This window comes from Gambusia affinis, linkage group LG02 (genome assembly GCF_019740435.1).
Source record: "Gambusia affinis linkage group LG02, SWU_Gaff_1.0, whole genome shotgun sequence".
Taxonomy (NCBI): Eukaryota; Metazoa; Chordata; class Actinopteri; order Cyprinodontiformes; family Poeciliidae; genus Gambusia; species Gambusia affinis.
Window position 1 is genome coordinate 5,395,650 of NC_057869.1, and position 17,137 is coordinate 5,412,786.

Below are 17,137 nucleotides of genomic sequence, written 5' to 3' on the forward strand. Positions count from 1 at the left end.
TGAAATCTGCTATGACTCAAAGGGTAAAGAAATATTTGTCCTCTGTAATCTGCTTCTTTAAATGATACCTCCCTATTAATCTGAGGAGTTTGATGAGTTTCATTATGACAGCCAGGGATCCATTCGCACAGCTCCAAAAAAAAAAAGAGGATTTCATTATCTCATCACTGCTGCTTTATGGGCCTTTGCCTGGTGGAGCCATTTCTGATTGGAATCTTTTTTTGTGTCAGGCATTTTAGCTGTCATCAACTCAAACAAGCATAGGCTTTGTTTGGACAGAGCATGCTAGAGTACTGAATTCTTTAGTACAATTATATAGCTGTTACTATTTGTTTTCACAAGTGTGGAATTTACAGTGAATTGGGTCGTTGAAATAAACAAAACTTAAGTCCTTCTGATATACATGTTTCTGTGTCAGTGAGGCTCAAATTACAGGCCTTATTCATTTCATGGATACCCTAGGGCCAATTCCATCGGGTAATGAATAATACGGCAGACTGGGAGGATTCTCTCACCCTATCTTCCCTTGTTGCATGAACCTGTAATAAATTTCCCGCCAATGCCATATGGTAGCAAGTCAAGTGTGGAATTTAGTACGTTGTGTTATTTATTTATTTCCCAGGTGTTGCTTTTCTGTTAGTGATTTATGTGTTATTGTGTATGATCTGCTGCTGGGATCTATGACACAGGGTGCAGAGAGTTTTTGGAAGAAAGCCCAGACTGAACTGAAGCCATGGATTCAGAATAATGTTTCAGATTCAGTGGAGCTATAAGCTCCATCCACAAGCGTTTTTGTTTTCTATTTTTATTCACAGGAAGAGGAAGCTCAGGCAAATTCTGGTTCACAAGAATGAGTTAAAAAAAGAGGAAGCAAGCTGAAATAAGTGTTAGGAACAGATATAAGCAATTTGCCAGTTTATCCACAAAGAAGAAAAAAATAGAGACCCATTTAATCTGTTGTATGTTGGCTTTGAATGCCTTTTTAATTTTGATTTTGTTTAGTTATAAATAGGTTTTTCCTTGAATTTATTCAAGCTGACTGTACCTTTTTGACGCTAAGGAATTTCTAATTACCATGTTGCTGAAACGTACTATACACAGAAATCAAGGAAAATAATTATTCTGAGTGGAGAAGGAGATGAATAAAATCAGACTAATTAGATATAGACTAATTTATAAAAAAAAACAAAAAACAAAAAAAAAAACGTATATTCTGCTTAGTTTGAAACCAAAAACTAAAAAATAACATAAATAAAGTTGTATTCAGTTATTTTAAAGACATTATGAAACTCAGTTTCTTTTTCAGGACATTTGACAATTTTGGTATTCCTAGTAACAGTATGGAAAAACTTGTAAAATAAACAGAATTACTTGTCGTTGGGTAAATATCCTTAGACAGTGTTATTTTTTCACATTATCTTGTTTCCCACCTTTTTCTAGATCAGCACATATCTGCCTTACTTGAATATTATGGTCTGGTTTGTTTCATATTTTGAAAGACAGTTGTGGATTACTAATTAAAACTTCAAAGACGCCTTCATTTCTATAGAATCATTCAGGACTCCCATGACTGTGTAAGGACCAAAAAATTTCTTAAGGCATTTTTTCGCACCTCAGAACAAATACGATGAAACTATAGGATGCCGTATCAAAAGCTGTCCTTTAGTTTTATAAGGACCATGTAGGGAATGCATTCAAAGGGTATTCTTTAGTGTTGGTGCCAATATAGGCTCTCTTAGACCACTGATAGTTTTTCCTTAAATTGTCAGTCGATAATTCAACATAAAAGAAATTAAAATAGATGGTGACAACACAGAAAATTCCCTGACTCCGATGAAGTAGTATACTGTGAAGTTCACCCTCTATTTCTTAGTATCTATGCATTATTTAGAGCAAGAGTTTATCAAGATTGATGCATGCTTCAAAGAAATTACAGAACTTAACATTCACAAAATCTCTTTTGTTTCTAACTTTTTGAGCAACATAATTCTTTTTGTTGTTTTTCTCAAAACACTGGTATACTATACAACATAGGGAACATTACCACAATAGATTTGGTCACCAGAAGATCCTTTCAGAGTCTGAGCTTTAGACTCTGGTATCCTGGTTGTTTAAAAATTAAGCAACTCCTTTTTTGGTCAAACGACCATGAAAGGAAGTAAAGCTGCCTCCTATTAAAGCATTTAGGATTATCATAAGCTTGCTTGTTAGATATAGCAAAATAAACATACTTAGTTATTCTCAATAATTTTTGTTAAACATGTTTTGGCACAAAACATTTTAGTGCAATGTTCCATTTTTTGAAATGATTCTGTAAAATGTTGCAGTGTGACTGCTGATTGATCAATGACCCAATGATTTGTATTTTACAGTTATTTTTTTTTTAATTCAAGCTTCAGTTAATATAAAACGAAATATAAAGTTTTGAGAATTTAATATTTTTTCTGCTGAATAGATATTAGTGTCTCTCTTTCTCTGATGTTTTATTTTAAAAGTAAGTGTTTTACTGCAAGTTGAAACACATCTATCGCTCAAGAGCTCTCTGATGATTGCATTTCCTCAGCTCATGGCAAACATTAAATTGTGAAATCTCTCTCCTCTCGATAGACAAAGCTACGATGGTTTGGAGAAGAAGCTTAAAGAAGTCTTCAGTGAACGAAGCAACATCTTGCATCAGCTCTCAAAGACGTCAAAGGAATTGGACAGCATAAAAGGCAACCTTCAGGTGAGAAACATATTGCTTCTCTTTATAATTCAGCACATTAGGTATCATGTTTCAGCTGGTAGTTTTGAGTTGTAGGTCAATGATAAAAAAATAAAAAAAAAATCCGTCTTATCTCTTTGATGATTATGCTGTAAGCCAAATGATTATTATCTAATAATATGTGGAGAGCTTTGCCTGAGCCAAAAGGTGAAGCTCTCAATTTAGCGATCGATCTATGACCCTACCCTCATCTATAGTCAGAAGCTTTGGAAAGTGACTGAAAGAATTAGATTTCTGTGTCTGGGTGTTTGAGTTCAGAATACACACCATTACTACTTATACAGCGTTACATAAAATGCCGTAGCCAAATAACGTGGATGTGGCATGCAGAAACACATGATAAATGAAAACTTCTTTAGAGCTACAACAGAAACATTTTTTCACAATCTGTTCTCCAAAATTCTCAACATATTTCCAATGGGAGTTTTAATTGAAATCATTGTGTTTTTTTTTTTGGTTGTTATGTTGTTGTTGTTCTTTTTAAGTTGTAATTATTGATTCCGTCGTGTTTTTTAGATTTCATTGGATACTTGTACTTTTTTGTTGTTCTCTCAAGTTTATTATTTTATTTTTATGTTTGTTGTTTACATCAGCTCTGTACCATGTAAATTTCATGACTTTTTTATTTTATATGAGAGGTTTCCTTTGCCTTGGGTTCAGTTTTAAAAGCTCCAGATTGCAGCAGATAGCTAGCAGATTGCCACATCAGCATCTGCTAGCTCTTCCTGAATTATTAAATTATTGAATTTCCCAATCACCTCTTGCAGTTACGAAGTTCCTCTCCTTTGCTCAGTCAAGAGAGTTGCACTACATAGTAATAGTTTAGAATCTGAATTCAGAGCATTCTCTGAAACTGACTTTCATTTGTTATCAGTGTCATCCATTTCCTGAAGTACCGGTAAATAAAAGACAAAATTTATGTCATCGTACAGATGTGTTGAAAGTTGATATTTACTAGTTTTAAAACTTGATAGACATGTAATCAGCATCAGATTATTCAGTATTTATGATGACAGAATTAAAATGTGTATCTCAAAAGCATTTTAATTTATTAATAATCAGTGACCTCCAATGGCTTTTCAGTATATTTAGAAGCCCTATGGATTTTCAAAATCTCAAACTGCCACTCCTTATTTTATCATGTTTTCAACAACAGTTATTGCATTTAGATGTATCAAACTATCATCAAAGTGTTAGGATTTGTTTTGGGTTTTGTTATTAGTGTTCATTAGTCAGGTTTTTTTTTTTTTTTTCTGGTTTGTTTCTGTTTTTACTTCAGTTCCTTCTTCCACAGCTCTACCTCCACTAGAGGAGGTTTACTAAGTCATGATGTTATCCATAATCAGTGCTTTTCTTAGTTGATTTTGCAATTTTAACATGCAAACTTCTGACTTTGAATAAAATAAAATAAAAGCTGACACCATGTTCAGGATGTATCCTGCCTCTTGCACAGCAACTTTACAAGGACAAGATAAGATCAATTATAAACGAATGGATTTATATTCTTAATATTCTATCACTTAACAAACAAAAACCTTATAAGTTTAGTCTGATTTCATATCCTGCAGGAAAGAAACTGATATATACTTTGTATGTACAGTACAGACCAAAAGTTTGGACACACCTTCTAATTCAATTCAATTAGATTATTTAAGACTCAGTTCATTACCTGAAGTAAATGGAAATTAATTAATATAATCAGGTAATTTAATTATGTTACATTTTTCAGTCACAGTGATCAAATCAAAAACGTTTGTGGAAAAGATGCCGCCTACCTTGATAAGTAGATCATGGTTCTCCTACTGTTGATTCAAATTTTTCTGGCCTAATTAATGCCCGGTGAAGAATAGTCCATTTGGAATTGTGTGTATGTCCAGCTCTGCTGTGAGTTTTTCATATATCTGTTAAAAGCTGTAAAAACTCAGGTCGTCTGGCCACCATCATCGAGGACACAAGCTTTGATATGTGTTCACTCCAGGCAAGCAGAGCTGGCACCCATCTTTTCCCAGGGACCTGCTCCAGCATGTTGGGCAGGACAGAGGTTGGGCTAGATTTAAATTAGTGGGCTGTGGAACAAATCTATGCTTTAGAGCTAAGGATCCATCTCCATAAATATGATTAACTTTTCAAACAAAATCAATGTCAGCAGAATAAAGCAGCGCTATGTTTCTTCAAAAGACAAAGGAGCAAGTGCTTATCTTTCTAACAAGTTGCCCTCTAGGTCCAGGTCAGCAACCTCAATAATTAAACTTTCTGTGATGAGAGGAATGTTTGCTTGGCAGCATGCCCCAGTGATGTTGTTAAGAAGTTAACTCTGAGTTCAAAGCAGTTTTTATGTTGACACATTTTCTTAGTGTTATCTGCAATATAAAATATGACACTTATGTAGACTGAATATACTCCAATGACTCTAAAGAGAAGATTGTATGCAGTACATTTTTTATTCATAGTACAATGATGATGTTAGGAGATGATTTACAACCTACCTGTGATGCAATTCAAACACGCAGTTTGTTTAAAATATCTTTCATTAAACTACCTAATAGGCTTTAATACAAGACTATTCTTTAAGAGTGAAACTGGGTGCTGTTTTGCTTAAACAAGTTTTTTTTGTTTTTTGTTTTTTACCTGCAGATAACTACTGAACTCTGACTGACATTATTTAAGACTAAAACTTATTCAGTTCTTTTGGAAAGTCTTCAAGAATAATTGCCTGTTTTTAATTCAGTTTGGTGGAAAAGGATGTGGTGTTATGCAATTTGTATTTTCCTGGTCTTAATGAGAGTTATGTGTTACTCTGTTTTGTATTTGCATCTTAAATGTTTTATAATATTATTCATGCTATTTATTTAACTAAAAGCATGCCTATATTATATTCCAAATTAGGTGAAATTCTCAGGTGCAGTTGTTTAGTTGTCCCTATACAAATAAGCTAAGAAATTAAACTATTTTAACAGAAACAAATGTTTGTGCTTATTTTTAAAGGTGAAATAAATGTTCAAATTTAGTCCCGATATAGAACTAAAACACTCTTGAGGTACACAATTACTTTTCTTTAGTGTCTTAATTAACAGTTTAAAGTTGTGATGTTATGAAAGCATTTTTTGAGAAATATACAAAGGAAAAACAAACAAACAAAAAACATTTAAGTGTCTCTTCACGAGTTTGGCATTATCTAGAGGCTTTGGAGGGGAGCATATTTCCTCCCTGCTACTGGATAGATTCAACCATAACAACCAACCTGTCAAAGCAAAGATGCCACAGTAAAAGCTCTAATGGGGTGCTTTTATAACGGAATCCAAGATGATTGCAGCAGACCCATTAAATCCACCAAACTGTGTTGCTCTTCTTGAACCAGAAATTTTTTCCAGTAAAATCTCACAATTGTCGAGTTGTCCCAAGATCTAAGGATTATTGAGGCTTTATCAAAACCTTGAAATTCATGCGATTTTCTTCAATCAACCCTAAGTAAATCGTGCAGTGTGTGGGGATGTTTCCTCCGATAAAAATAGGCCACTGCCACCAGGAGTAATGGAGCCTGCATGTGGTCTGCAAAAGATGTTTATGAAGGACTTATAAATCAAACTAACACCCAAATAAGTACACTTATTCAAGATCAGCTTGGCCTTGCTTGTAAAACAGAAATGAGAACAGATGGCAGCAGCAAGAGACAGAGACAAAAAGTTGCTTTTTAAGTTGGATGGTTTCCAGCAGTCTTCAGTCTGCACATTAAGATGGGGTGCTACCTTTGTGGGTCATGCTGTATATAAGCTCAGTCAGACTGTGGTATTTGGAGGTCATTTCAATGGCTGTGATATTATTTAGGTAGGTATTTTGAAGTCTTTATGGCATTTAGCGCATGTGCCTCAAAACTTCCCCACCAGAACATTACATAGAAATTAATCAGCTATATTCATTTAGAAATAATTGCAATTACTGATGTGGTTTTTCTTGTAACCACTGTTAACAGCATCTGTATGCTTGCATTTTTATATTTTTCTATCAATATCGTTAGCATAGTTTTGTATGCTCTGGGTGCATTGGTTCTCCTCTTTTGGGAGAGAAAAAAGACAGTCAGTTTGTATTGACATGTGTTAATTAGCACAGACTTTCAAGCATATTTTAATAACAAGCTTCCCTTTGATTCCAGATTTTCCCCAGAAGTCTGCGCTTCTCAGCTCCACTCTCAACTAATACAAGATCTCAAAGGGCTTTTGGGGCAATCAAATATATTACTAATTCCTAATTACCCATCAGGAATCTGGTTAGCCACCAGCAGAAACCAATCTGTGCATCTGTGTGTGCACCCATTAGGACATTCATCTACAGATTGTTAAAAGCAATGCAATTTAGAAAAGGGACATTAACAGGATTCCACATCTGTTGCGCATTATTTTAATACTTTTCTCAATTATTGTATCATTTCAGATCATTTTCACACCGACTGGATTTAGGTAGATCTTTAAATCCCTGGGAATTGTAGGAAGCATGTACTAAACAGAGCCAGTACAAATGTGTTTGTTTGTCCTTGTATGATGCTTTGAATTGCCATGCAATATAGACAACTGTGCCTTTGTTGAGAAAAATTGTGTCCTTTGTTTTCTTTCAGTCTCTTAAAAATGATGAGTCAGTGGCCAAGAAGGATGTGCAAAGGATTCTGGAGCTGAGCCACAAACAAAGGTAAAACTGGGCACCATGGATGACTTAGAAAAGAGATCTTGATCATTGTCTCCTAATTTGCAATGTTTTCTATGATTTGCAAAATTATGTTTATATTTATCAATAAAATAATAATATGACAAATTAGGTAGATTTTGAGAGTATGAGGTTTTATTTTAAAAATCTAAAGGACGTTTCATATATATATGAAACTGGTTTGCACTGAGTTATATATATATGCCAGTTGAAATCTCAGCCAAAGTGTAATTAATAAGATAGTTTTACGAGGTCTTTTGGAATCAAAACATATAAATGGCTTCTGGTCAATTTGTCATATGACACCTGTTTCTTATGTTTCCTTTGTCTAACCATTGTTTTTATGTACTTAAGCAGCCTGTAAGAATTAACTTGTGTCAACTCAGTAGATGTCTCTAGTTTGCTTTTTACAGAAGCCATGAAACACTGTTCCACAGAGGACAGATTTATAGAAAAATAATATTTCACCGTGGGAATAACAGGAGGCATGAGTGATCTGGAGGGTTTGAATGATAGAAGTAACCCTGATAAATAGGGTGAGCGATGTTTATCCTTTTGAGTCCCTTGACTGTTTTCCCAAAGTTATTTTTCCATATCCTTTGGCTCTTTATGCAAATTACAAGATTTTGATCTTTTTTTTATTATTATTATTATTAGATATTTTAGTATTCATAAACTCTGTGAAAAATCATGAAACTAAAGAGAGGATTTTGTGTCCCTTTCAAAATGCAGTTTTGTAGTACTTTGCTATTGTAGTTTGATTTTGTTTTATGTTTTGGTCCTTTATGTTGAATCCCTCTGAAATGTCAAGCTTGTTTGTCCTCAAACAAGTTAGGATATTTTATTAAGTACTGTAAGGAAATGACATGTATGTGATAAAAAATTTACATTTTGATGGATTTTAAACACATTTTCACTTATAATATAAATCCATCAGGATCCATGTTGCTCACAATTTTTCCAAGATCTTACATTCTATCAAATATGTGACATTAGGATAGCTGAAAAACAAAAATAACCATGAATCACCTCTTACTGGTGGAGGCTATTTACATATAAAATGTTTAAAAAGACTGTGATTGAATTATATAACAAAATGTGTCAGAGCTGATTCAAAGCAACTCTAATATATCGATGCTTGGTCATCACAGAACCTCCTGCAAATGATTACTTGTTTTTTTGTTTTTTTTGATTTGCGTATAATTGAAGATGCAAAAGTGCAAAATTATAAAGTGGGTGAAACAACCGTCTTCCATAGTGAAGTGATAGACTCTCCTAGCCATCTTTAAAACATCCTTTATTTAGTCGGTGGTTTTGTCTGGTTTGCTCTGCGTTATCTGATTTGGTTTTCAGGTTTTGGAGTAGTAACTGTATAGCAGTAATTTTGAAGCATGTTGGCTTTTTCAGTGAAAAATGATGCCAACAGAACAGTATATTCACAAAATCAGATTTTATTTAGTTGAATAATGGATGTTACATGTGAAACATAAATTCTAAAGTTACAGAATCTTTTTAATGAGATTTGTGTATTTAATTTCCCGAAGCTTACAAGAAGAATCTAAATATGAATAGGACCAAAAATAAGCTGTCGGCTGCATACTGTAGTTGATGATGCTTACTATAATTGATGGTGCGATCTGGTTTATTTATGGTAGAGAAAGAAGCAAGCAGGAGTTGAAAAATAAACCAACTAGTGTACATAAAAAAAATATTACTCAGTCTTTATTCCCCCAACATATAAAAAGCCATCTGGGATTTAGGGCTTTTTTTACCAGTTAGGATTGTCTGATTAATAAAGTGTGTAAAGAGTCTGTTCATGATTAGGTATCACTTGTCACCTCACATGCTCTCTGAAAGGCTATAGAAGTCGTGTGAGCAAGATTTTGATAGCCAATCAATAGTCAATCACTTGGCAGTTCCCACATGTCATCAAGCTAAAAACCATAAAGCAGCAGTTTGGCTCAGTGTTGCTTACCAAGCATTTTGGAAGGCATAGTTTTTTCAGGGTGTTATTAATCCACCTTTGGAATCCCACGGCTGCCTAGTGCAATTACTTGCTGACTCCATTATGGCAGATGCAGACAGGTGATTCATTGCAAGTCATTTATTTCTGACATCTCTTAACAGAGATTTGATTGCTTTCTGAAAATAATTTTACCCCAAACTGTGACAGAACAGAGATGTTTTCCAACAGAAAAGACACTCATGGTTGGAACATAACATTCCATGTTTTGATTATGTACAATTAACTCGACTATGATTGAACCTACTATAAAAACATGTGCTATTTGCTCACTAGAGTGATGTGTGTCCCTTTTGTCAGCGTAGGCAATGTTTTGCTCGTTTGTGCCTCAAACTGTTTCCTTGTCTTGGACACTCTCATATTATACTGATTACTCTAAAGAAAATATAGTTTATTGGTCTTACGCTAAAAGACAAGACCATTGGCATCTGAAATATGTGTGCATCAAGATCCTTTACAAAGTGACTGTAACTGTTATCTTGAAAGGTACTGCAGATTCATTACATTTTCCCTATGCCTTATGCACTTTTAAGTTTAAAGCCATGTTTAGAAATATTAGCACACTTTTGGAATTTAACTTGGCTGCCTCTTGTGATGTGATTTCTACAAGGATTTTTTCAAAGCAAGGACTCACATCACCAGCCTACTTAATATATAATTCATTATGCTTTGCTGTTATCTGTGCACGGGAAAATCAAACAGTACAGAAATAGCCTCAGCATTATAGCACCCATTTAATTTTTTTGCTAGATGTATAATAAATGCAAAAATAGTTTTCACACAGCAGGCTAAAAAATCTGTGGGGCATTCCAGAGAATACATAAAATGTCATTGGAAAAAACAAAAATCAAGTATCTTTCAAAAGTGTCTAAATTCACATATCATTAACCAGGGTTTCTAATGCAAAACTGAGCTCAGTGCATGTTAACTACAGTGAATTTCATGTAAATGATGGAAGTAGTTTATGACTGAACTGGGTTGATTATATTCTTTTCAGCTCAAAAAGAAGTGGAAAAAAGATTTTTTATAATACCTTGCATTGTAGACCCCTTTTAAACATTTCTTACAATCACAAACCTCAATAAATAAAGCTTCAATGTAATTTCCTAGGGAATTTGTATTCTCAAATAAAATGACGTAAATAACAATTGTGAGGTTCAACTCTCAATGCCAAAGAAACAATTTCCACAATGGATAATTCTGCCAACATGCCAACTTACCAAATGGAAGCTTTGTCCAAGAGTTACCGTAGTTTTCTGCCACACATATATTTATTACATGTTGACTAAAAATCTTTGTTTTGCTTTCATTTTATCTGAGCTTTGTTTCATACAGTGATTATGGCAAACTGCAGGCAGGATCTATTAAGGGTGCTGTTGCTTTCTTTTTGCCAGTTAATGAAGGGCCTGTTACAGACCCTGGTACAAAACGTATGAACCACTTTGTGCTCAAACATAGTGTTTATTATAGAAATTCTGTTCCCAGCAACAAGTCTATCATTAGAACATTACTTGGGTTCTGCTCAGAATCTCCAAAAAGGCCTGGAAATCTGAACTGCTGTTCAGTGCATTGGTGCAGGTAACTTTCAGAATCTTGCTTCTTTCAACCTGAAGTTGCAAAGAAGCAAGCCTGTTGCTTAATCAAGACACTTGGATAGGGGGATATGAGAATCCCCACCCCACCTGACATCTCTATCCCTGGGCAACTTTGGAGTAGGAGTGAATCCAGCTCCTCTCCTGGAGTTTGATTTCGGAGCTCAGGCTGTGAGTCCTGTTATTTCTTGCTGGGACTACTCAACCCGACACAACAACTCTGGCACCTCAGTGAGGTGACATTCCATGTTCTAAAACCAGATTATGCTGCCAGCACTATAAGCACACCCAACATTCAGAACCTTTGTCACAGAGGGGCATCTGTTTTGCTCACCGTAGAAAACTCAATCAACACACTCAGCCGGGGGCTGAGAATCCCCACCACGGTTTTGGGGGCTGAGAATCCCCACCACGGTTTTGGGGGCTGAGAATCCCCACCACGGTTTTGCCTGTCATTCAACGTGCATGGCAACTGATCCATTCTTACCTGCATGTGGTGGCCCACATAGAGGAGACTTCCTGTATATTCTTCAGGCTGAGCCCCAAGAGCCAAAGCCTGGCTCCAGAAGAGTACCCCAGTCTCTCTAATCCGAATGAGGTTTGCCTCTTGTTCTTGTCAGCTGTCTTATTGGAATTCATAAAAGACAGCTATTTCTTCTTTATTAAGAAGAAATAAAGAAGAAACACTGCTCTTAATTTTAAAGTGTAAGCTTTTGATTTTTGGTTGGTAAGTTCCTTTGGAAATCAGAATGCAGAAAAAAATTAAAGGGCTGAATAGTTGTGCATGACATGCACTTCAGGGTTTATTAGTAATAACATTTGAAAATGTTAATTATTTCCTTTCCTGTTTAGCTTTGTGCTACTTCTTGCTGTTCTGTCTCACAAAAAATCTGAGACAAATACACTTTAATTTGTTGCCTTACTTTAAAAAATGTACAGTATAAACAATCAGAGGTTTTGAACTCTTTTACAAGACACTGTGTAAGAACATAAAATAGTAAATATGTATTTTGAGCAGAGAAAAAATCATTTGTTTTGATATGCACAAATGTTAAAAGCAGTTCATGCCTCAACTGTTTGTAGTTTTATTACTATTTTGGAAAAGTACTGCAAAATGCTGATATTTCTTCCCCAAAGATTGATAACAAACATTTGCTACCAATATTAAAATCATTATGATTAAATTAGCTTAAATCAAGTGTTACTTTTTGTTCTTTTCTACAAAATAAAAATTATTTTATTGTGACTAATAGTTGTTTCTACACAAAAATCTATTTTCTCTAAAAGGAGTGTGCTTTAGAAAGCCATTCAGCGGTAGAGTAGTAAAGGGCTCGGAAAGTGTAAGGACGATGTGCTAACAGGGTGTTTCTCACTTCCCTGCCACTTGACAGAGAGGAGATGAAGTCCCTCCAGGCAGCCCTGCAGAAGCAGCTGGATGAGGCAAATGAGAAAGCTGAAAAGCAGCAGGCCACGGTAAGACAGAGATGACCTCACCATCAGTGCTCGGTCTCCTCTAACCAGCCCCGTCACCTGTCACACAGCCCCCCTTGGTGATCGACACTCATTAAGCAGCAGCTGGCTTTTTCTTCCGTCTCACAGCTCTAAACTGAAACTCTGACACAGCAGGAGAAAACCTTTTGCCACATTTTATTTGTTTGGTTCCAATTTTGAAACCCTGATCTAAGGTGTTTATTGTGATATAAGCTAATGGAAAGAAGCAAAAGTTTGAATTTAAATGCATGTGACTATTTTTAGTAACTTACTGAAAAAAGTAACTTTTTTTTTTTAGATTATCAGATCTTCACTGATTTTAAATGTATCCTGCTACTTGTAGCAAATGACATCATTACTTTAAGCCACATTCTTAGGCCATTAGGTATGCAGAGAATACACTGCCATTATTCAGAGGGAAGTGAAGAGTGACCATACATAATTTAGGTTGCAAAATAATATTACAGATGGACGGTTTTTGTTGTTTATTTCTTTTGCAAAGTATTGAAATGGAGTTAATAGTGCGCTTATCCAAATATTTCATAATTGCTAAAACTACCCAGACTAGTCTAATTCATTTATAAAGGTAATTTATTTTTCTTATATAGTTCATGATTTCTAAATACTATAAATACTGATACATTGACTTTCCCTTTTACTGCCAAAATTGTAGACAAATACAAATTTAAGAAGGATTAACAAAGATAAATATAAGCAATACTGTTCATTCCTATTTTGGATTTATAAGAAGAAGTCACTTCAGTACTGATTCACTTTCAGGTAATTAGTGTTCCATCTTCTTCTGATGAAAATACTTATCTAGTTATTGATAGTGCAACTGTAGGAGACAATTACTAGAGATCAATACAAATATTTTTAAAAGTAGATCTTTTAATCTACATCGTGTAGATTAAGATATCTACATAAAGTAGGTTATAGGCTATCATCTACCTCAAGTTATATTTAAGATATTCTTGGTTTTGCAAGATTGACTGTAATCAGGTACAGGTGTGGTGTTTGAAACTCTATTTAGCGTTTGTGTACATTCATGACTTAATAAGAGGGAGATTGTGTTTTTCACATATTGTCTGTTTGGTTTGAATAGTTCTTTTACTTTCCCAAAATAAATCATTTGGACAATGTTTTCTTATTTATTTTTTTATGATTAGTCTTGTTATTTTTGACTGATATTAATCTTTGTTTGATGATCTGGAACCTACACATGTGACAGAAAACATAAAAAACTGTCCGGGTGCAAATACCTTGTAGTTTAATCCTGTTGTCATATCAGCAAGGACAAATTTTACACAAGTCATATAAATTCTAAATTAGTAGTTTTGACTTTCAGCTTTTGCAAATAGATTGATTTGCATTTACTTATTACAATACCTGTAATAATAAGCTCTCAAATGTCAGTCAAAATAAATACTTTCTGTTTAACTTGCTTACCTTCTCTTATTTTATCTGCTATAAATTGAACTGCAGCACTGACTCACTGCATGCTAGTGGTTTGGTACTAAAAAGAAAAGAGGCTACTTTAGTACTGACTCACTCTCAGTTATTGAAAGATTCAACTTGTTCTTGTTATGTAAAGATAGTTGAAGGCATTTATGTCTTTACTACAATAGACAGTTTTCCTTTGCCTCATATTTTATGCCAAGGCCTTCAGTTATCCTGAGAAAATACAAAACTGCATTCTGAAACACTCTTCTCCTCTAGTCAAAGTGAATTTGAATGTATTGGTTTTCCTCTTCTGTAGCCTGAAAGTTTGACACAAAGAGAGATCTGGCACCTGACTTACATGTTTTATCCAAGATAAAGAGATTTATGAGCTGTCAGAAACATTGAACATAGCTGATGTTAAAGGGTGACACAAGCTTGCCTCCTAAAGTCATGCATTACCCCTTTAACCTTTTTGTGCGTAATCATAATCTAATCCACCCAGCCAGCCTATAAGTGAGTTCTTGGAACATCTGGGTGGCTTCTCCAATTTATCTTGTAAAAATTTAAAAATGCATGGCATAAGTTCCGGGTTGGAATATAAAGTCTTCACTGATGTGGATGCTGAAACATGTTCACTTCCACTTTCACATAATTTCTATGTTCTACTTAGAACATAGAAATTACTATAACTGCCTCTTACCATTTAGATACCAATAAAATAGTTGCCAATTAACCATGAAAGCATTCTCTGTTGTACCAGTTTATGTTCTTTGTTTGCTGCTTTGACCTAAGTCAGAAACACCCCTGTGGTTTTGATTGGGTGTTTTATTTCTTACTTTATATGTAATTTCTTCCCCGTCAGTCAGAACTGAAGTAGTGTAAATTTTTATGATTACAATTATAGGATTAGAATAAAATCCTCTTGTTCGGGATGAAATAAGTACTGTTATTTAGCTCAATTATATGGTAAACTGTTTGTGCCTTGTATTTGAAAAATTAAGGTCATTCTAATCAGTTTCACATATTTACCCTCTGTATTTATTCTAAGAAATGCACTCATAACAGCAGACACACTGGCACAATACTTAGATGCATTTAATTAGCATCATCTAAGTCCCACAAGTACAATATTCCTGATCAGTATGTTAGAGATTGTCAACAAAGTGAAAAAAATTTACAAGTGCTAGAAACAAATATTTCCTAATTTGTAAATAAATCTACAATTTATACGCAAATGTCTAAAACTTAGTAATTAAAACAATAGCCTTTGAACTTCATATTCAAAATGAGGTTTATTTTGTGCTATTTATTCCTTTACAACCTAATGCCAGTATTTTTCTTGTTGCTGCTTTTCTAACCACCCCCTCAGGCTGTGGCAGTGACTGAAAGGCTCAAACATGAACCTTGATGTTATCATGTGCTGCTTGGGGATGTGAGTCAACTGGCAAGACTTAGTTTACTATTCCCTGAGGTGTATACCTGGCATGAGGTCACCAGCCCTGTGAATCTTTTCCTTTTTGTCCCTAAGACTATCTTGACGACTTCTCCCAAGGACACACAACACTTGGGAAAGCAAAAATACTCTTTTAGAATGAAAAAAAATAACAGACAAACTCCAAACTCGGCCTATCTGTCTTATACACACAGACAAAAGTACTTGTTTGGTTGCCCATGGCAGGAGTTTGCCATCTGCAGTTGGTGTTTGAACCTCCATTTGGCTGAAATAAGCATATACTCACAGGGCTCATGCCGGTACCAGGAAACATGCTGAGCTGTTGATAAAAGGATTGCCAAAAACAAAGATATCACTCTGCTGTAATAAAAATATAAGCCAATAAGTCAGGCACTGTGACCAAATTGGAAATAAAAGTGTCAATGTATCACATTTCTGAAAGTCCACACTCGAAACATACATACAATCTACACACAGCGCTAACTTAAGTGAAATGTCTTTTGTGGCAGTTTTGATTAAAATTAAAAGAGCCTTTAAATTGGGATGAAGGAATATCTAACTACTTATAGGCTAAATATGTTCTGTCTTCTTTGATAAGATTGCGTTAGCATCTTGACATGAACTATTTGCCGACTTTGTCTCTGCAAATCTTCTCCAAATGTGTCAGATTATAATGACCTATAGTCCGCAGCACTTTTGAGATCAACTGTCAGATATAGTTCTAGGCCACTTTAAAATCTGTATATTCTTCTGCTGAGCCATTTTTTTGTCAGTTTGAACCCATGCTTGAACTCACATTAATACTAAAAAGCAAAATCCGTCTTCATCTTCAACTTTCTAGGGGACAAATGAAGGTTTCTAGTCAAAATGAGATCTACTTCCATCTGGATAGGGGAAGTGTTATTTTTGGACTAAACTTATATTCTGGAATTTGGATGAAAGCTTTAAGTTTTGTTTTATTAAACTTAAATGTTTTTTATTTTTGTTTTTTTCTATAAATATCTTTGGGACAGTGCTTGGTTCTGTGACATTGGAAAGCTTGTTTAATTCCCCTCAAATGGTGTAACATTTGCTAGGAAAATTGCTAGTGAATGTGACACCTGTAGAGAGTAAAAGAAAAACAATCATCTAAAATATAGAAGAATTTCTGTTTCTTTCTATTCATAAATTTTCATAGTTGTTTTAGTGCCTGCAGTAAATCCATAGTATTTGATTCCAGTTAGTTTCTTTGTTTTTTTTTCAATACTACTTGCAGCAAATGTGTGGTAATCTGGAGCTAAAACTGTTCTCCCCAAAGGCATGAGTAATTTTTGCTATAGGCTAGACTACAAAGCTGTTTAAGGAGATTAGTACCATTTTTTTCTGATTCTTTGTGACCCATTTTTAACAGGACTATGTTGTCATTGTGTGGCAGTTCAGGAGCATTATTTAGTTCTTTTTCTTTTGTTTGACAAAAGCATTCTAATGTGAATTTGAGAGGATTTGTTTCCCACTGGAGCATCAAAAAAGAAGTTAAAACCTTAGATTTAAAAATATTACTATGCATCATCATGAAAACTTGTTTTGTTTTTTGTTTTTTGTCTGAAGCATCTGCCTCTTAGACATTTGTTTTAACTTTCCGCACACAACAATTAAATCTTTATCATATGAACTCACATTTTGGATATAGAATTTAT

At 34.5% G+C, this 17,137-nt stretch overlaps 1 protein-coding gene across 2 annotated transcripts in view; it reads left to right on the plus strand.

Moving 5' to 3' along the window:
• Positions 1-17,137, plus strand: part of luzp2 (leucine zipper protein 2) — a 185,510-nt gene that overhangs the window by 107,437 nt on the left and 60,936 nt on the right. For both annotated transcript variants that reach the window (XM_044142202.1, XM_044142211.1), the window contains exons 2-4: positions 2,608-2,725; positions 7,374-7,444; positions 12,466-12,547. In XM_044142202.1, the coding sequence (XP_043998137.1) occupies positions 2,608-2,725; positions 7,374-7,444; positions 12,466-12,547 (271 nt within the window). The remainder of the gene's footprint in view (positions 1-2,607; positions 2,726-7,373; positions 7,445-12,465; positions 12,548-17,137) is intronic.